We start from the raw sequence: 21,986 nt of genomic DNA on the forward strand, positions 1-21,986 counted from the left end.
CTGATTTTGAATTTATGCAAGATAACGGTCCGAAGCATAAGTCCAAAATCGTATCTGAGCAGTTGTCTAAACAGGATTTTACAACAATGGAGTGGCCTCCACAGTCTCCAGACTTAAATCCAATTGAAAACATGTGGAATACCTTAAAAAAACGCTTGTTTAAACAGTATGATTGTCCTCCTGCCTCTATGGATGAACTATGGACTCGTACGTTCGAGACTTGGTACGAAATTACCGAAAAAGAATGTCAAAATTATATTGAAACTATGCCTCAACGATGTATTGACATTATAGAGAACAAGGGTCTTTGGATCAACTTTTAATGCACACATTTAAATAAAAACTTTATTCTAAAACATCGGTTCCAAAATTGTACAAGTGTAGTCGGCATTTGTAAGCGACCATAGCTCCATCCAAAATGAAGTTATCGCCGACTAAATAGTACCAAAGGAAACCCAAGAAGCTATACTTTTGAATGATGTAGAGCATGCTGTAGCTTATTTATCGTTTTGGTATCGATAAATCTTACAGAAGCAAAAATGCAAAACACTTGTACAATTTTGTAAGCTACTGTATATATTATACTTCGAGCTTAGGATCTTTGTTGTTATCAACTTTATTAACTTTATTTTCGAACTTGTACTACTTAATATACAGTAAAATAAAAATTTTTAAATCTAATTAAACTCATCTTCTTTTCATTCGACCTTGTCACTACACACTTGGATTTACACCGTCGTAGCTACACATGACTAATGAACTCAATAACTCGACTACACCACCTGCATGGGCCAACGCTTTACTCCAGCGTTTGGAACACTTGGAATCGCGTATTTCTTCGAGCAATTTGCTTAGCGAAGATCCTAATGTTATTGTCAGAGCACTTGGATCTGATTTCACTCCTACCGTCGATATGTTGGAACAACACCCTTACATTTCGGAAGACTTCTTTCGTCGGCCACTGGACGAAAATCAACGCCGTCGCTATCTTTTCGAGTATCCAAAGAACACGTTACGACAGTAGGAACCGCCAAAGCTCAATAGTGTTCAGCTCACCCAGTAGGCTAAACTTGTGGATTCACAACTCAGCAACATTCAATACCGCCTTTCCGGCATTACCCGTCCTCTGGATTGGTTTACCTACCAGTTGCATCAAAACAGGTGGGATCACCACACTCTTCAACAGCAATCGCAAGACATTGTGGCTGTTATTCACGAGCTTCTATCTGACCTGGCTTCACATCAAGTTGTTGGAATAATTGTTCGAATGTTTTGCAATTTTATACATTTTGCTTTGTATCTCTGCAGTCAGATAAGATAGAGCTACGTACAATACCTCATTAGAAAGCTACAGCTGTCGGATATAACACGTAAAAAGCTAGGGTTACGGAATTACTTCCATATATAGTAAGATCAAATTGCGTCAAGCATATGCATTCGAACAATTTTTCCAACTTAATGCATTCTATAATGATGATATCGTTATCTCTTGTGACATCACAAATACAGCATTACTGAATGATGTAATAATGAAACAACTCTTTTGCTTTTAGTCAGAGCTTAAAATACATAAATAAGGCTGGTTTATACAGTGTTTCCCTTCTATCTCGTACAGACTATACTTCTTTATATCATGGTACATACTTTATCTCGTAGCAAGCAAGAAAGCATCCGGTCGCTGTTGAAAAAGGGTTTATCATACCCAGAAATCATGAAACGTGTTCCAGGAGTATCAAGGTCCACTTTGAGCAAGTACAAGGGCTTGTATACACCTGAACGTACTCGAGGTCATGCTGGTAGAAAGACTACTATAAGCTCAACAACAAAGAATTACCTGAAGAGAGAGCTTGTAAATGGTTCACTTAAGACTGCAAAGGGCGTATGGTCATATTTAAACAGTATTGGTCATAAGATAGGCTATTTTGGTACAGTAAAAATGCTTCACAGTATGGGTTTCAATGCCCAAATTAAGAAGAAAAAGCCTCTCCTCAAAAAATGTTACATGGTGTAAAGATTGAGCTTTACTTTAAAAAAATAAAATAAAAAAGAATAGAACAAAGAAATACATTTAGAGTCTCTTTATTCTAAAAGAATTCGAATATCCTTTTTTAATCTACACTACTTCTAGGGCTTTATATACGAGTTGGGTTTTCCCATTCTATTTGAGATGACTGATGTTTGATTACTTGATACTTGATAGTTGGTACCTGGGAAAGGCTTAGGGAAATTGTCTCCTTTATTTTCCTATTATTACATTGGACTTCCATTTATGGTTTCTTTTTATGGGTTACTCATTGTTATCCCAGCTACCGTTCTTTAAGGTCTTTATGCAGCGCTTATTCCTTATTGGGCTTATACTGGATTCCTATGAAAGTGGTATTTTGTATTTATTCTTATTATCGAAGTGATGCGACTACTTTGTATTCTTATACTTTATGCCTAATAGTCAAATCACTACACATGGAAGCTAGAATAAAATGGGCTAAAGCTCACAACGTCTGGACAGAAGATGACTGGAGACGTATGGTGCTTTCTGATGAGACCAAGCTTAATGTTTTGGGTTCAGATGGTTGTAAGTACTTTTGGAAAAGACCCGGTGTCAAATTGCAGCCTCATCATCTTGACCTTACAGTCAAAGGAGGAGCTGGTAGTGTAATGCTTTGGGGTTGTATAACGTGGGATGGTCCTGGATATGCCTGCGCAATTAAGGATGGTACTATGAAAGCATCAGATTATGTTCATATCCTGTCAACTACACTGATGGACAATCTTGTTTAGGATAGGGGGGTTTTAAGTAAAAGTAGTATAACAACAAAGATAAAGAAATACTATTAGAACTTGGTATCTCTTTATTAAGTTAAGATAACTAAGATTGAATATGATAAATTCTACATGTAAAAAGTGAGAGTATTTATAGACATGATACGGATAAAGAATTAGGACAGATTTATGATCAATTCGACAGAATAGATGATTACTATTTCTAATTATTAGTTTAGCCTGTTCCTAGCTTGTATTGTCAATTATGCTATTGGGATGGTTTCAGATAACTCTGGATGTAGGACTATTTAAGGAGACGGTACGGATGAATATAAAATCCTCTAGTTCCGTGATTGGATATTACGGCTAATAATAATATCTCAGTTAGGATAAATGTTTACATGACTTAATGATGATCCGGTAAGTAATTGTCATTCCTTATTCAACATGCTCATATCATCAATAAACTATATTACAACCACGCCATCATTTGACTGTGTGAAGTTAATATGAATAAAGCTTAATATAAAAATCTAATCAAAGTCTTTTATTGATCTGTGTTGGGAATAATGTTATAAATGATTCCAAAGTTATGTCAACATATTATTTAGGATCATATGAGATTCCTTTTACTAAAATAAAGTGACTATAATCTTATGTATCCTTAACAACGTCTCTACAGGGCCGTTTGTATCTAGCTCCACCATGGAACCTACTGCTACCAACGCTCCAACGTCTTATAAAAACCACTCAGGCAGCCACACTGATCACGCCGGACTGGCCGACAGTACCTTGGTACCCACTGTTGTAGAACAGTAACTGATTGTAGCTGACATTAATAAATATAAGTCTTAATACAAGATCATAATTAAAATAAAATAAAATATAAGTTTATTTAAATAAGATCATACAATCAATTCCAATTAAACATGTTCTTTTAGAATATGTATTGTATTCATGAGAGTTCTTTGATAAGAAGACGTATCAACTAAAATAACCAAATCCAATCTAATGTCAGGAATATTGCTAATCTTTCACATAATTGAAATAACGCGTAAAATAACGTTATTCAAATCAGTGAGGAATTCCCAGAGTAAAAGATAATCTATGACAGACATACAAAAGAACAAATGAAAAGTTTTCATAATCATAATTAGAGATAACACTTGCTAAAGTACCTGAATATTAGAAGAACGATAACAATAGAAGATATCAAGCCACTCACTCAATAAGATATAAATACCTGCCTTCAATTAGAATAATTTTTACTAAAAAAACTTAAACTGAAATAAAGATCAGTCTCAAAAAGTACCCAAACTGTTTCTTGATCTTTGTTTTTACCTTTTCTTTTACTACTTAAACCATTATACAACACCCACTGGTTCTTCAGTTAACAACACGTCCACCTCTTACATTGGCAGCACCCATAGTGAACTGGGAAAACGGCGACGTCTCTCACTTCAATCGGAAGACAGCGATCTGGAAATTTCTGGCCTGGGACATACCGTCAAGAAACGCATCACCACCACTTTAGGGGACAACGCAGCAAAAATCATTAACTGTCGCTCCACCAACTCACCCTCCGCGAAACAGCACGCCTTTAGACGAAAAGCTTTTGTAACATGGTGTGCACTTCGGATATCGACGACTCTTCTCCCTCGGTCTTCGCTCTTCTCAATTATCTCGCGGATAATTTTAAAGCTAAAAAGTGGAAACCGTCGACAGTCGTTGCATACGCTGCTTCAATACTTCTACAATACCCATCGTCGGAACAAACTGTTGTAGAACAGAGTCTGATCATAACGGACATTGAATAATCACAACTAAAAGAAGTATATTAAAATTGATAAAAGATAATAATTTAAATCTTTATTAAATAAAATATATTCTTCTTCTTTTTATATTAAACTATCACTATTAGATTCATTCTATAAAGTAAACATGAACACTAAATAAGCCATGATCTTTATTATTCATCATTTCTGTAAATGAATAATAATGGATCAGGTACCTAGTCAACTTTGTTGTATAATGGTTTAAATAATAAAGGAAAAGGTAAAAACAAAGATCAAGAAACAGTTTGGGTACTTTTTGAGACTGATCTTTATTTCAGTTTAAGTTTTTTTAGTAAAAATTATTCTAATTGAAGGCAGGTATTTATATCTTATTGAGTGAGTGGCTTGATATCTTCTATTGTTATCGTTCTTCTAATATTCAGGTACTTTAGCAAGTGTTATCTCTAATTATGATTATGAAAACTTTTCATTTGTTCTTTTGTATGTCTGTCATAGATTATCTTTTACTCTGGGAATTCCTCACTGATTTGAATAACGTTATTTTACGCGTTATTTCAATTATGTGAAAGATTAGCAATATTCCTGACATTAGATTGGATTTGGTTATTTTAGTTGATACGTCTTCTTATCAAAGAACTCTCATGAATACAATACATATTCTAAAAGAACATGTTTAATTGGAATTGATTGTATGATCTTATTTAAATAAACTTGTATTTTATTTTATTTTAATTATGATCTTGTATTAAGACTTATATTTATTAATGTCAACTACAATCAGTTACTGTTCTACAACAAACTTTGATATGACTGGAGGCATTTCATATAAATATATCTTTCCTCTCAATGAAGACGGGACAACTCTCCCAGATCAGTTAAAGAACAATAAGATCTATAAAAACAACGAATTAAAAATTTTCATAATCGATTCAGTGATCACTATTCAATCAAACGTGTCAATGATTGGATCTACGCTCATAACTACTCATTTACCCGCCAACTGATAGAAGAATATAAATAGTAGACTTTGTAATGTTTTCTTTTTAATAGAAAAAGATTGTCTTAAATAAAGTTCAGTCTCAAAAAGTATTCTTTTGGTTTATCTTTGTTATTTCTTTTACTTTACCAGAACATAACACAAACTACTATTCGTGAATCTTATGAATACAAGGAATTTTTCAAGGCTATCCGCGACAACTCTATTCTCCCGTTACGTTCCTGGGACTATGATTGTTAAGGATACATAAGATTATAGTCACTTTATTTTAGTAAAAGGAATCGGATATGATCCTGAATAGTATGTTGACATAACTTTGGAATCATTTATAACATTATTCCCAACACAGATCAATAAAAGACTTTGATTAGATTTTTATATTAAGCTTTATTCATATTAACTTCACACAGTCAAATGATGGCGTGGTTGTAATATAGTTTATTGATGATATGAGCATGTTGAATAAGGAATGACAATTACTTACCGGATCATCATTAAGTCATGTAAACCTTTATCCTAACTGAGATATTATTAGCCATAATATCCAATCACGGAGCTAGAGGATTTTATATTCATCCGTACCGTCTCCTAAATAGTCCTACATCCAGAGTTATCTGAAACCATCCCAATAGCATAATTGACAATACAAGCTAGGAACAGGCTAAACTAATAATTAGAAATAGTAATCATCTACAGTAAGGGACAAAATCAGTCCGTTTTTTCGTTTTTTCGCAATGCCTCTCCGAGAATTAATTTTAGAGCTCCGCTTTGCTGACACTAAATACGCATGTAGACTAGACAAAAATATTGGTGTAACCTAATTGCTTCTAGCTGCATTTCTTCTGTATTTATGGCGGAAAAAGTGATTTTCCGTGATTGCTGCTAACGCCCGATTTTGCATTAGGTCCCGTATCTCCAGAAACAGTCACTGGATTGACTTGAAATTTAGTTTGGTATGTCTTATGACGTCAGTGAACGCTTACGCGTTCTCATATTTTAGCTCATTTTATTTTTTTACATTTTTTCTTTTTCCCCATTTACCTCATCTCAGATTAGCCAAACACGCCATGACAGCAAAGAATGCCGACAAACATGCCCAAATTGAAAACATGATGAACCACTCCATTCCATGGGATGTAATTCAAAAGAAAGTAGGCTGTGGAAAGTCCATGATTCGAAGAATTTCAAGGAAAACCAAGATGCAGTCAAAAAATAGCGCGGGTAGACATCGTTTACTCACACCTACTTCAGACTGTTGTCGTATTTACCCCATTAAATACTTATTATTCGTATGAGATTACTCAAATCTTATATAAAAAATAACAAGTACTGAATACATAATATTATATATTACATATTCTCTAAGACTCATTTACAATATTAACCATATACAATATTTATATTATTCAAGTTCAATACTAAAATTGACCTTGAGCACACTTCGGTCCCTGAATAATTTTATTTCCTATATAAAGGCGTAGTTTGATTAAATGGGTTCTCTCTCTCGTCTTGAAATCTAATAAAGAGGTTACATAGAGACTCATTCACTAGTTTTCAAGTACTATCTCCTTTTAATTCTCAAATTTTTATCTGCAAATATCTCATTTTTTTGAATGAATTCTTCTATTAATCAATCCCCTTCTAAAAACGTTGAAAAGGATTCAGCTGACGAAGTAGCTAAGTCCTTGGATAGAATGGATCTTGAAACTCTCGAAAGTAGAGCATCAAACTCATCCATCCATCCTCGTGATGATCCATCCATCGAAACTGATGTTGAGATGGATGAAGCTACTAACTCTTCCCCTGCTGTTCCTTCTTCAGACCCTCCTAATTATTTGGAGAGGTTGATGGTTCAAAAAACCATGTTCTTTGATTTAATTGAAAAATTAAACAATAATAAAGCGAGTTTTATTTTAGAAAATAAGCTAACTTTACTTGAAGAAAACGAGAAGCAATTGAGTTATGCTGTATCAGCTTTAAATGATGTTAACGCTCTTATTGCTTCCCAGTTTGAATTACGTAATCATGAGTTGAAGGGCAGTGGATCTAAAAATTCATCACCCAAGGATAGACTAATCCCAAGCCGTGAAATCCCAAGGTTCAATGTCAACCCTACTGCTAGTGCTCTGTATCAGCTCACTCTTCGGGAAGGTGATAAAAACGTCAATCCAAGTAATGAACCATCTTTGGATATGTTTATTAGAGATTTCCAAAGAAAGTTCTTGGATTATGATGTATCTATAGAGGATCATTGGTTGCACTACCTGGAAGTTTCGTTTGAAAAGTCTGACAGTGATACCGACCATGATTGGTTCGAACGATTCATCAAAAGACGTTGTATGGACAAGAAAACCGCTTTGAATTGGGATCAGGCAAAAGAAGTCTTGAAACAACGCTTCGATCTTGCTTCACAAACTACACCAGAAATGTGGTTTAAAAACCTTATCAATTTCAGGCAAGAACGTTGTGAAACTTTGACCCAAGCAATGGATCGATATCGTCTTTTCTCTCTTGGTGCAAAGGTCAATATGCATGATAACACTTTCTTGATTGGACATTTCGTTTCGAGGCTTCACACTGTCAAGTTTCAAGAAATGGTCCAAGCTACTATTACAAGAAATCTTCCCTCTCTTGTCTCTGCTAGCTCCAATACCAATGGAGAGAGTGTTTATTCAACTCGCAACTTGCCTATTCCTCTGCCTAAGGAATGGAATGTTCTTGAGTCAATTCTCATTAAAGAAATGGCTAACTTGGAATCTGCTTTGTTGAACATCCTTAAGGATAAGAAAAAGGAAGAAAATACCAAAAAACTTGGTGAACATGATGATAACGCCAATACTAAAAAAAGAAAAATGGTACATCAAAGTGAACATATAAACCAAAAAGTTTCCAAATCGTCTGTTGAATTTCAGCAAGAAATTGCAGATTTAAAGAAGCAAGGTGTATGCACATTTTGTAAGACTGCCAAGTACTCTCCTGGTCATTACTCATCTTGTTCTGTAAGACTTGAATATGTCAAAAGAAAACATGGCAAACAAATTGTAAGTAATTCTTCTAAAGGAAATGACAAAACTGTTAGCAATTTAGAGTTATCCAACTCGATCACTAGCATTAGTCAAACAAATAAATCTCCTAAAAACAGAGTTACTGATTTATCTTTATCTCCTAGTAATAATGAATCTACCTCGCAATCTTATGAATTAAATGAATCATCCGATGACGAATTTGAATTTTTATATAAACATTATGACAGAAATATAATCTGTTCAAATAAAAATATAAATGCTAATTTTGATGAAGAGTATAACAAAAATGTCTTTGCCATTCGTAATAATAAAGTTGGAGAAGATGATAGTCTATTCGAATCGGATAATGTGGCTTATTCGCCTGTTACTCCAATCACGCTTAATAATGTGAACACTTATGGTATCATAGATACTGGTGCACGTGTTTCTGTCATGAATAAAAAATTCGCAATAGACAATAATATTAAATTTCATTCAGTTCCTGGTAACCTAGTTTTAGCAAATGGCGACCAAATTCCCAGAATGAGATCTGTTGACTATGTGAATGTCGAATACGACAACATTGACTACATTATTAAACATAAGTTTGATATTATTGACGATCATGCTTCCTCTTACAACTGTAAAATTCTTATTGGAACAGATTTGCTTCCTAAACTTTCCATTCATTTAATGAATGTAGCAGTCAAACATAAAAGTACTGAAAAAGAATTAGACGACTCTATTCTAGATAAAGCTTATAAACCAAATATTTCACGAGCCGGTACAGAAAAAGAACAAAAAGTTTTTGATATGGCTATTAAACCATACATCGAAGCAAACAAAAAATTAAATAAGAATTCTTTATGTAATATTAAAGAGGCTGTTTTACATCTCCCAACGCCAAAAGATTATGTTGCCAATATAAAACAATATCCAATAGCATATACTTTACAGCCTAAAGTAATGGATATAATAAATAGTTGGTTAGATGAAGGTATTATCATTCCAGCAACTCCATCTGGATGGAATCTGCCTATGACAGTAACTCATAAAAAAAATCTAGACGGCACTAAGACTGATAAAATTCGATTAGTGTTGGATCCTAGAATGTTAAATAAGGTCTTACCAGTTGATAATCATCAACTTCCATTAATTAACGATATATTCAATTCTATGTCTGGTGCAGTCATTTTTAGCACGTTAGATCTAAAATCTGCATTTAATCAGTTTCCTGTAAATAAGGATGATCAAATTAAAACTACTTTTACTGCGCCCAATAATTTACAATATATGTATAGAGGTGCTCCTTTTGGAATATCTACAATAAGTCAGCTATTCTCTCGTATAATGTTAACATTATTTAAAGATCTTCCTTATGTAAAATGTTTTGTGGATGATATCTGTATATTCAGTTCATCTATACATGCACATTTTCTTCATGTTAAAAAAGTGCTGCAAATATTAACTGATGCTAATTTAAAAATTAATTTTGAAAAGACCTATTTGGCAAAATCAGCCGTTTATTTATTGGGATATTCTATTTCTGCCTCAGGAAAGCAGATTGATGCCCGAAAATTAACAAATATATTCGATTGGCCTCGTCCTACTACTCAAAAGCAAGTGCAAAGTTTTCTTGGATTTGTCAACTATTTTAGACAACATACTCCTAACGCTGCACTTCTCATGGCTCCCTTAGATGCTTTGCGTTGTCATGATGAAAAAGTTAAAGGTCCTTTCGAATGGACAAAAGAGCATCAAATGCACTTTGATAGTATCAAGCACATTTTGTCTTCAGAATTGATGTTATCCCATCCTGATCTGTCAAAACCATTTTGTATTGCTACTGATTCATCAGATTACAGTACTGGTTGTTGCTTATATCAAGAGTTCGAAGTGACTAAACCTAATGGCGAAATATCTAAAATCAAAAGATATATTGGTTTCATGTCCCGTTCCCTGTCAAGAAGCGAAAAACGTTATAGTGTTACAATGCGTGAATTGCTTGGTGTAGTTTATGCCTTAACCCAATTTCATAAATTCATATGGGGCACACGATTTACTTTATACACTGACCATAAAGCTTTATGCTATATTCATTCCCAAAAGAATGCCAATAGTATGCTTATTAAATGGCTTGACGTCATTCTTGACTATAACTTTAGTGTCATTCATGTTCCCGGCTTGGAAAATGTCTTACCTGACAAACTATCCAGATTATATCCGCCAAAGGATACGTTCGAGCATGAAAGTGATATTAAAAAAGGCAAAAGATTATCCTCATATAGACAGAATCATGCTATTTCTGAGACAATTAATACAAAGAAAAAACATCGAGCTTATTCTAAATACAATGCTGCTATAAACATTATTTCAGTAATTCAAGAAACTACAACTTCTGATGCACAAAAGGACATCATACAAGTTAAAGAAAATACTGATATAAGAGATATTGATTATAACATTAATGATCAATACTTGTTTTATGTACAATCTGCACAGCCATTATATTCGGATTATCTTACACCTCCTTTGGCTGAACACCAACAGTTACTTATAGATGCCCATAATAAAATTGGTCACTATGGTGCTGAACAAATGGTCAAACGTCTCCATAATGACGGTATCCATTGGCCTAACTTGATAGATGATTGCATTAAATTCATTAAGCAATGCAAAGATTGTATGAAGCATAATATAGAAAAAAGAGGCTTTCATCCTCTACGTAGCATTTATAGCTACTATCCTGGTGATCATTATGCTATTGATCTTGGTGGTCCTATGCATACTACCTCCGTTTACAATAATAATTATTTTATGGTTATTATCGATGTTTGCACACGCTTTTGTATACTTCGTGCTCTACCTGATAAAAGATCAGATACAATTTTACGTTCTCTTATTGACGTGTTCTCAACTATGGGTTTTCCTACAAAACTCCAAAGCGATAATGGAACAGAGTTTAAGAACTCGCTCTCCAAAGATTTAGCTGATGCTATGGGCTATGATCATCGATTCATCACTCCTCTACACCCATCTGCTAATGGAATTAGTGAACGTACTGTACAATCAGTCAAAAAATTACTGGCTAAAGCCACACATGGTGTTGGCAATGATTGGGATTTATATCTTCCATCTATTCAACTTGCTATGAATAATCGTATATCCAAACGGTTAAATTCAACACCTTTCTCTCTTATGTTCGCACGTAAAATGAACGAACCTTATGGTTTTCGATCTGACAAAGATAAGCTCAAAGAAGTTAAAGATAAACCACCAATGTCTCATGAAGAGCTCATGAAACGCATTGATTATATGACTGATATTGTATTCCCAGCTATCGTTAATAAAACCAAAGCACAAATCGAACTTGAACAAGCAAAGTTCAATGATTCTCATAGGCTTGTTGATTATGCACCTGGCTCTCATGTCATGGTTCGTATTCCAAATAAATCTGGTCAACTCGCTCCTGCTTACGAAGGACCATATACTGTCGTACGTAAAAATAAAGGAAATGCCTACATCTTACGTGACGAAACTGGTGTCCTTATGCCTCGTGCCTACACTTCCGTTGAGCTGAAATTAATCTCTAATGAAGAAGTTATCGAACTGGATGATGAAGGTAATGAAATCATAAATTTCGAAATCGAAGCAGTTATAAACCATCGTGGCCCTCCAAAAAACCGTGAGTACCTTGTACGTTGGAAAAACTATAGCAGTGAGTGGGATGAATGGCTATCTGCAGATAAGTTTAATGACCCTAACACACTACGCAATTATTGGAAAAATCTTGGTAAAAAATATATTCCTCCAAAAAATGCTCCAATTACCAATTCTCCATCTTCATCTGAACTACTAAAATCCACTCCATCTGGTACTATAAGTACTGCTATGAAACATTTCTCTTCTGATGATGAAAATAATTCTAATTTGGTTGATAAAAAATCCACAATTAAATCTAATGTTGGCTCTTCAGCACGGCCTGTTAAAAGAACTCGTCGTAATAAACCTCCAACTAACAACGCTTGTGATACTCCTTCCACAGCCACTCGTTCCAGTAAACGACTTAAATCTCTTCATAAGTAAATTACTTTTCATTTACAAAAAAAAAAAAAAAAAAAAAAAAAAAAAAAAAAAACCAAAATAGTCACGAGATTTTCATTAAGGTAATCTCATACTGGTCGGGGGCTATGTCGTATTTACCCCATTAAATACTTATTATTCGTATGAGATTACTCAAATCTTATATAAAAAATAACAAGTACTGAATACATAATATTATATATTACATATTCTCTAAGACTCATTTACAATATTAACCATATACAATATTTATATTATTCAAGTTCAATACTAAAATTGACCTTGAGCACACTTCGGTCCCTGAATAATTTTATTTCCTATATAAAGGCGTAGTTTGATTAAATGGGTTCTCTCTCTCGTCTTGAAATCTAATAAAGAGGTTACATAGAGACTCATTCACTAGTTTTCAAGTACTATCTCCTTTTAATTCTCAAATTTTTATCTGCAAATATCTCATCTTTTATTTAATATCGTGTGTAACCGCCTTTAGCTTTAATAACTGCTCTACAACGAGCTGACATACTCTTGATATATGCTTGGCATTGCTCTTTGATAAAAGAGTTCCATTCTTTCTCGATTCTAGACCAGAGATCATGCACTCCTTTAGCCCTACCTTCATATAAGCTCAGCCTCAGCTTTAAATGGTGCCAGAGATGTTCTATATGATTCAAATCGGGACTTTGAGCTGGCCAATTGAAAGTATGCTCTTCTTTAAACCCATTTTCCTTAAACCAAGCACGAGCAAGCTTTGATGTGTGCTTAGGATCGTTGTCTTGTTGAAAATAAATAGCTTCCTGTTCGTAACCATAGTAGGGAGGAAACCAAAGCAGCTAGAGATATAAGACTAGGCTTATCTGAAAGCGCATCTGATGCCTCCTTTGACTTTAAAAAACCAGATCGATCAGTCAATCCAAAAACAATTACTCGTACTTTCAAACGCAAAGGTCTAAAATCCGCTAAAAAAAAGACGGCACTTCCACTTAGTAATGACAGGCAAAAGGCGCGATATGATTGGGCAAAGGCTCATAAAGACTGGTCCGAGACTGCTTGGGAACGCGTTGTCTTTTCTGATGAGACAAAGATCCAAAAAAGAGGGTCTAATGGTCTAGAATACGCTTGGAAAGAGGATAATGCACCTTATCGAGACCATCACTACAAGAGGAAACATGCTTATGGAGGAGGCGGGGTTATGCTTTGGAGTTGCATAATTATACATGGAGGGGGCTACATGTCCTGGCTACAAAGTAATGTAAATGGTGAGCTATACACATCAGTACTTGAGGAGGAATACAAGGAAACATTGAAGTACTATGGCCTGCAAAGTAGTGACATGATCTTTCAACAAGATAATGCAAGCATCCATTGTGCTTCAGCTCCTTCAAAATGGTTCCAAAAGAACAAGGTTAAGCTACTGAGTTGGCCAGCATACTCTCCTGACCTTAACCCAATTGAAAATGCATGGGCCATGCTTAAAAAGAGGGAACAGATGACAAGACCACCCCCTTCCGTGATTGAGGCTGACCAAGCATTTTTTGTCCGGGTTTCGAAGCTTTGGTATGACCTAGCAACTCCAGAGAACTGTAGAAACCTGATTCACTCCATGTCCCGTCGAGTTCGGGACGTAATCCAGCGTAAGGGCCGCGATACCAAGTACTAATCGAAATTCAAAAAAATAAAAATTCATTATTTTCAATATATCTTCTTATAACATGTCGGAAAATAAAAAATACTATTTCCGACAAATATTGTCAAATTTGTTGAAGTAAGAGGCAAATTTTTCGTCAGCAAAGCGGAGCCCTAAGTTAAGTTCCCGGCGAGGCATTGCGAAAAAACCAAAAAACGGACTGATTTTGTCCCTTACTGTATTCTGTCGAATTGATCATACAGTTGTTGGAATAATTGTTCGAATGTTTTGCAATTTTATACGTTTTGCTTTGTATCTCTGCAGTCAGATAAGATAGAACTACGTACAATACCTCATTAGAAAGCGACAGCCGTCGGATATAACATATAAAAAGCTAGGGTTACGGAATTACTTCCATATATAGTAAGATCAAATTGCGTCAAGCATATGCATTCGAACAATTTTTCCAACTTAATGCATTCTATAATGATGATATCGTTATCTCTTGTGACATCACAAATACAGCATTACTGAATGATGTAATAATGAAACAACGCTTTTGCTTTTAGTCAGAGCTTAAAATATATAAATAAGGATGGATTTTGCAGCGTTTCCCTTCTATCTCGTACAGACTATACTTCTTTATATCATGGTACATACTTTATCTCGTAGCAAGCAAGAAAGCATCCGGTCGCTGTTGAAAAAGGGTTTATCATACTCAGAGATTATGAAACATGTTCCAGGGGTAGCAAGGTCCACTTTGAGCAAGTACAAGGGCTTGTATACACCTGAACGTACTCGAGGTCATGCTGGTAGAAAGACTACTATAAGCTCAACAACAAAGAATTACCTGAAGAGAGAGCTTGTAAATGGTTCACTTAAGACTGCAAAGGGCGTATGGTCATATTTAAACAGTATTGGTCATAAGATAGGCTATTTTGGTACAGTAAAAATGCTTCATAGTATGGGTTTCGATGCCCAAATTAAGAAGAAAAAGCCTCTCCTCAAAAAATGTCACATGGAAGCTAGAATAAAATGGGCTAAAGCTCACAACGTCTGGACAGAAGATGACTGGAGACGTATGGTGCTTTCTGATGAGACCAAGCTTAATGTTTTGGGTTCAGATGGCTGTAAGTACTTTTGGAAAAGACCCGGTGACAAATTGCAGCCTCATCATCTTGACCTTACAGTCAAAGGAGGAGCTGGCAGTGTGATGCTTTGGGGTTGTATGACGTGGGATGGTCCTGGATATGCCTGCGCAATTGAGGATGGTACTATGAAAGCATCCGATTATGTTCATATCCTGTCAACTACACTTATGGACAGTTGAGATATTTGCAGATAAAAATTTGAGAATTAAAAGGAGATAGTACTTGAAAACTAGTGAATGAGTCTCTATGTAACCTCTTTATTAGATTTCAAGACGAGAGAGAGAACCCATTTAATCAAACTACGCCTTTATATAGGAAATAAAATTATTCAGGGACCGAAGTGTGCTCAAGGTCAATTTTAGTATTGAACTTGAATAATATAAATATTGTATATGGTTAATATTGTAAATGAGTCTTAGAGAATATGTAATATATAATATTATGTATTCAGTACTTGTTATTTTTTATATAAGATTTGAGTAATCTCATACGAATAATAAGTATTTAATGGGGTAAATACGACATAGCCCCCGACCAGTATGAGATTACCTTAATGAAAATCTCGGGACTATTTGGGGTTTTTTTTTTTTTTTTTTTTTTTTTTTTTTTTTTAGCAAATGAAAAGTAATTTACTTATGAAGAGATTTAAGTCGTTTACTGGAACGAGTGGCTGTGGAAGGAGTATCACAAGCGTTGTTAGTTGGAGGTTTATTACGACGAGTTCTTTTAACAGGCCGTGCTGAAGAGCCAACATTAGATTTAATTGTGGATTTTTTATCAACCAAATTAGAATTATTTTCATCATCAGAAGAGAAATGTTTCATAGCAGTACTTATAGTACCAGATGGAGTGGATTTTAGTAGTTCAGATGAAGATGGAGAATTGGTAATTGGAGCATTTTTTGGAGGAATATATTTTTTACCAAGATTTTTCCAATAATTGCGTAGTGTGTTAGGGTCATTAACACTTATCTGCAGATAGCCATTCATCCCACTCACTGCTATAGTTTTTCCAACGTACAAGGTACTCACGGTTTTTTGGAGGGCCACGATGGTTTATAACTGCTTCGATTTCGAAATTTATGATTTCATTACCTTCATCATCCAGTTCGATAACTTCTTCATTAGAGATTAATTTCAGCTCAACGGAAGTGTAGGCACGAGGCATAAGGACACCAGTTTCGTCACGTAAGATGTAGGCATTTCCTTTATTTTTTACGTACGACAGTATATGGTCCTTCGTAAGCAGGAGCGAGTTGACCAGATTTATTTGGAATACGAACCATGACATGAGAGCCAGGTGCATAATCAACAAGCCTATGAGAATCATTGAACTTTGCTTGTTCAAGTTCGATTTGTGCTTTGGTTTTATTAACGATAGCTGGGAATACAATATCAGTCATATAATCAATGCGTTTCATGAGCTCTTCATGAGACATTGGTGGTTTATCTTTAACTTCTTTGAGCTTATCTTTGTCAGATCGAAAACCATAAGGTTCGTTCATTTTACGTGCGAACATAAGAGAGAAAGGTGTTGAATTTAACCGTTTGGATATACGATTATTCATAGCAAGTTGAATAGATGGAAGATATAAATCCCAATCATTGCCAACACCATGTGTGGCTTTAGCCAGTAATTTTTTGACTGATTGTACAGTACGTTCACTAATTCCATTAGCAGATGGGTGTAGAGGAGTGATGAATCGATGATCATAGCCCATAGCATCAGCTAAATCTTTGGAGAGCGAGTTCTTAAACTCTGTTCCATTATCGCTTTGGAGTTTTGTAGGAAAACCCATAGTTGAGAACACGTCAATAAGAGAACGTAAAATTGTATCTGATCTTTTATCAGGTAGAGCACGAAGTATACAAAAGCGTGTGCAAACATCGATAATAACCATAAAATAATTATTATTGTAAACGGAGGTAGTATGCATAGGACCACCAAGATCAATAGCATAATGATCACCAGGATAGTAGCTATAAATGCTACGTAGAGGATGAAAGCCTCTTTTTTCTATATTATGCTTCATACAATCTTTGCATTGCTTAATGAATTTAATGCAATCATCTATCAAGTTAGGCCAATGGATACCGTCATTATGGAGACGTTTGACCATTTGTTCAGCACCATAGTGACCAATTTTATTATGGGCATCTATAAGTAACTGTTGGTGTTCAGCCAAAGGAGGTGTAAGATAATCCGAATATAATGGCTGTGCAGATTGTACATAAAACAAGTATTGATCATTAATGTTATAATCAATATCTCTTATATCAGTATTTTCTTTAACTTGTATGATGTCCTTTTGTGCATCAGAAGTTGTAGTTTCTTGAATTACTGAAATAATGTTTATAGCAGCATTGTATTTAGAATAAGCTCGATGTTTTTTCTTTGTATTAATTGTCTCAGAAATAGCATGATTCTGTCTATATGAGGATAATCTTTTGCCTTTTTTAATATCACTTTCATGCTCGAACGTATCCTTTGGCGGATATAATCTGGATAGTTTGTCAGGTAAGACATTTTCCAAGCCGGGAACATGAATGACACTAAAGTTATAGTCAAGAATGACGTCAAGCCATTTAATAAGCATACTATTGGCATTCTTTTGGGAATGAATATAGCATAAAGCTTTATGGTCAGTGTATAAAGTAAATCGTGTGCCCCATATGAATTTATGAAATTGGGTTAAGGCATAAACTACACCAAGCAATTCACGCATTGTAACACTATAACGTTTTTCGCTTCTTGACAGGGAACGGGACATGAAACCAATATATCTTTTGATTTTAGATATTTCGCCATTAGGTTTAGTCACTTCGAACTCTTGATATAAGCAACAACCAGTACTGTAATCTGATGAATCAGTAGCAATACAAAATGGTTTTGACAGATCAGGATGGGATAACATCAATTCTGAAGACAAAATGTGCTTGATACTATCAAAGTGCATTTGATGCTCTTTTGTCCATTCGAAAGGACCTTTAACTTTTTCATCATGACAACGCAAAGCATCTAAGGGAGCCATGAGAAGTGCAGCGTTAGGAGTATGTTGTCTAAAATAGTTGACAAATCCAAGAAAACTTTGCACTTGCTTTTGAGTAGTAGGACGAGGCCAATCGAATATATTTGTTAATTTTCGGGCATCAATCTGCTTTCCTGAGGCAGAAATAGAATATCCCAATAAATAAACGGCTGATTTTGCCAAATAGGTCTTTTCAAAATTAATTTTTAAATTAGCATCAGTTAATATTTGCAGCACTTTTTTAACATGAAGAAAATGTGCATGTATAGATGAACTGAATATACAGATATCATCCACAAAACATTTTACATAAGGAAGATCTTTAAATAATGTTAACATTATACGAGAGAATAGCTGACTTATTGTAGATATTCCAAAAGGAGCACCTCTATACATATATTGTAAATTATTGGGCGCAGTAAAAGTAGTTTTAATTTGATCATCCTTATTTACAGGAAACTGATTAAATGCAGATTTTAGATCTAACGTGCTAAAAATGACTGCACCAGACATAGAATTGAATATATCGTTAATTAATGGAAGATGATGATTATCAACTGGTAAGACCTTATTTAACATTCTAGGATCCAACACTAATCGAATTTTATCAGTACTAGTGCCGTCTAGATTTTTTTTATGAGTTACTGTCAATGGCAGAGGCCATCCAGACGAAGTACTTGGAAAGATAATGCCATCATGTAACCAAGTATTTATTATATCCATTACTTTAAGCTGTAAAGTATATGCTATTGGATATTGTTTTATAGAGGCAACATAATCTTTTGGCGTTGGGAAATGTAAAACAGCCTCTTTAATATTACATAAAGAATTCTTATTTAATTTTTTGTTTGCTTCGATGTATGGTTTAATAGCCATATCAAAAACTTTTTGTTCTTTTTCTGTACCGGCTCGTGAAATATTTGGTTTATAAGCTTTATCTAGAATAGAGTCGTCTAATTCTTTTTCAGTACTTTTATGTTTGACTGCTACATTCATTAAATGAATGGAAAGTTTAGGAAGCAAATCTGTTCCAATAAGAATTTTACAGTTGTAAGAGGAAGCATGATCGTCAATAATATCAAACTTATGTTTAATAATGTAGTCAATGTTGTCGTATTCGACATTCACATAGTCAACAGATCTCATTCTGGGAATTTGGTCGCCATTTGCTAAAACTAGGTTACCAGGAACTGAATGAAATTTAATATTATTGTCTATTGCGAATTTTTTATTCATGACAGAAACACGTGCACCAGTATCTATGATACCATAAGTGTTCACATTATTAAGCGTGATTGGAGTAACAGGCGAATAAGCCACATTATCCGATTCGAATAGACTATCATCTTCTCCAACTTTATTATTACGAATGGTAAAGACATTTTTGTTATACTCTTCATCAAAATTAGCATTTATATTTTTATTTGAACAGATTATATTTCTGTCATAATGTTTATATAAAAATTCAAATTCGTCATCGGATGATTCATTTAATTCATAAGATTGCGAGGTAGATTCATTATTACTAGGAGATAAAGATAAATCAGTAACTCTGTTTTTAGGAGATTTATTTGTTTGACTAATGCTAGTGATCGAGTTGGATAACTCTAAATTGCTAACAGTTTTGTCATTTCCTTTAGAAGAATTACTTACAATTTGTTTGCCATGTTTTCTTTTGACATATTCAAGTCTTACAGAACAAGATGAGTAATGACCAGGAGAGTACTTGGCAGTCTTACAAAATGTGCATACACCTTGCTTCTTTAAATCTGCAATTTCTTGCTGAAATTCAACAGACGATTTGGAAACTTTTTGGTTTATATGTTCACTTTGATGTACCATTTTTCTTTTTTTAGTATTGGCGTTATCATCATGTTCACCAAGTTTTTTGGTATTTTCTTCCTTTTTCTTATCCTTAAGGATGTTCAACAAAGCAGATTCCAAGTTAGCCATTTCTTTAATGAGAATTGACTCAAGAACATTCCATTCCTTAGGCAGAGGAATAGGCAAGTTGCGAGTTGAATAAACACTCTCTCCATTGGTATTGGAGCTAGCAGAGACAAGAGAGGGAAGATTTCTTGTAATAGTAGCTTGGACCATTTCTTGAAACTTGACAGTGTGAAGCCTCGAAACGAAATGTCCAATCAAGAAAGTGTTATCATGCATATTGACCTTTGCACCAAGAGAGAAAAGACGATATCGATCCATTGCTTGGGTCAAAGTTTCACAACGTTCTTGCCTGAAATTGATAAGGTTTTTAAACCACATTTCTGGTGTAGTTTGTGAAGCAAGATCGAAGCGTTGTTTCAAGACTTCTTTTGCCTGATCCCAATTCAAAGCGGTTTTCTTGTCCATACAACGTCTTTTGATGAATCGTTCGAACCAATCATGGTCGGTATCACTGTCAGACTTTTCAAACGAAACTTCCAGGTAGTGCAACCAATGATCCTCTATAGATACATCATAATCCAAGAACTTTCTTTGGAAATCTCTAATAAACATATCCAAAGATGGTTCATTACTTGGATTGACGTTTTTATCACCTTCCCGAAGAGTGAGCTGATACAGAGCACTAGCAGTAGGGTTGACATTGAACCTTGGGATTTCACGGCTTGGGATTAGTCTATCCTTGGGTGATGAATTTTTAGATCCACTGCCCTTCAACTCATGATTACGTAATTCAAACTGGGAAGCAATAAGAGCGTTAACATCATTTAAAGCTGATACAGCATAACTCAATTGCTTCTCGTTTTCTTCAAGTAAAGTTAGCTTATTTTCTAAAATAAAACTCGCTTTATTATTGTTTAATTTTTCAATTAAATCAAAGAACATGGTTTTTTGAACCATCAACCTCTCCAAATAATTAGGAGGGTCTGAAGAAGGAACAGCAGGGGAAGAGTTAGTAGCTTCATCCATCTCAACATCAGTTTCGATGGATGGATCATCACGAGGATGGATGGATGAGTTTGATGCTCTACTTTCGAGAGTTTCAAGATCCATTCTATCCAAGGACTTAGCTACTTCGTCAGCTGAATCCTTTTCAACGTTTTTAGAAGGGGATTGATTAATAGAAGAATTCATTCAAAAAAATGAGATATTTGCAGATAAAAATTTGAGAATTAAAAGGAGATAGTACTTGAAAACTAGTGAATGAGTCTCTATGTAACCTCTTTATTAGATTTCAAGACGAGAGAGAGAACCCATTTAATCAAACTACGCCTTTATATAGGAAATAAAATTATTCAGGGACCGAAGTGTGCTCAAGGTCAATTTTAGTATTGAACTTGAATAATATAAATATTGTATATGGTTAATATTGTAAATGAGTCTTAGAGAATATGTAATATATAATATTATGTATTCAGTACTTGTTATTTTTTATATAAGATTTGAGTAATCTCATACGAATAATAAGTATTTAATGGGGTAAATACGACAAAAGATGATTCAATTGGAAAAATTGTTCGAATGCATATGCTTGACGCAATTTAATCTTACTATATATGGAAGTAATTGCATACCCCTGAATTTCTATATGCTAT

General features: G+C 34.5%; 6 protein-coding genes across 6 annotated transcripts; 5 read left to right on the plus strand and 1 right to left on the minus strand.

Moving 5' to 3' along the window:
- Nucleotides 1-86: 86 nt before the first annotated feature.
- RO3G_02846 (uncharacterized protein) lies at nt 87-323 on the plus strand (the record flags this gene model as incomplete). Its single annotated transcript, XM_067657437.1, has 1 exon — nt 87-323. One exon carries the CDS (start codon nt 87-89, stop codon nt 321-323), a length of 237 nt encoding a protein of 78 aa, XP_067513538.1.
- A 1,310-nt stretch (nt 324-1,633) lies between these two features.
- Nucleotides 1,634-2,011, plus strand: RO3G_02847 (uncharacterized protein; the record flags this gene model as incomplete). The annotated part of the gene is made up of 1 exon (XM_067657438.1): nt 1,634-2,011. The coding sequence occupies one exon, from the start codon at nt 1,634-1,636 to the stop codon at nt 2,009-2,011; it is 378 nt and encodes a 125-aa protein (XP_067513539.1).
- Nucleotides 2,012-2,460: 449 nt separating this feature from the next.
- RO3G_02848 (uncharacterized protein) lies at nt 2,461-2,778 on the plus strand (the record flags this gene model as incomplete). The annotated part of the gene is made up of 1 exon (XM_067657439.1): nt 2,461-2,778. The coding sequence occupies one exon, from the start codon at nt 2,461-2,463 to the stop codon at nt 2,776-2,778; it is 318 nt and encodes a 105-aa protein (XP_067513540.1).
- Nucleotides 2,779-7,166: 4,388 nt separating this feature from the next.
- Nucleotides 7,167-12,644, plus strand: RO3G_02849 (uncharacterized protein; the record flags this gene model as incomplete). The annotated part of the gene is made up of 1 exon (XM_067657440.1): nt 7,167-12,644. One exon carries the CDS (start codon nt 7,167-7,169, stop codon nt 12,642-12,644), a length of 5,478 nt encoding a protein of 1,825 aa, XP_067513541.1.
- Nucleotides 12,645-14,914: 2,270 nt separating this feature from the next.
- Nucleotides 14,915-15,595, plus strand: RO3G_02850 (uncharacterized protein; the record flags this gene model as incomplete). The annotated part of the gene is made up of 1 exon (XM_067657441.1): nt 14,915-15,595. One exon carries the CDS (start codon nt 14,915-14,917, stop codon nt 15,593-15,595), a length of 681 nt encoding a protein of 226 aa, XP_067513542.1.
- A 1,028-nt stretch (nt 15,596-16,623) lies between these two features.
- On the minus strand, nt 16,624-21,525 carry RO3G_02851 (uncharacterized protein; the record flags this gene model as incomplete). Its single annotated transcript, XM_067657442.1, has 1 exon — nt 16,624-21,525. One exon carries the CDS (start codon nt 21,523-21,525, stop codon nt 16,624-16,626), a length of 4,902 nt encoding a protein of 1,633 aa, XP_067513543.1.
- Nucleotides 21,526-21,986: the final 461 nt, after the last annotated feature.

The sequence above is a fragment of the Rhizopus delemar genome, genomic scaffold (assembly GCF_000149305.1).
Source record: "Rhizopus delemar RA 99-880 supercont3.2 genomic scaffold, whole genome shotgun sequence".
In the NCBI taxonomy this organism is placed as follows: Eukaryota; Fungi; Mucoromycota; class Mucoromycetes; order Mucorales; family Rhizopodaceae; genus Rhizopus; species Rhizopus delemar.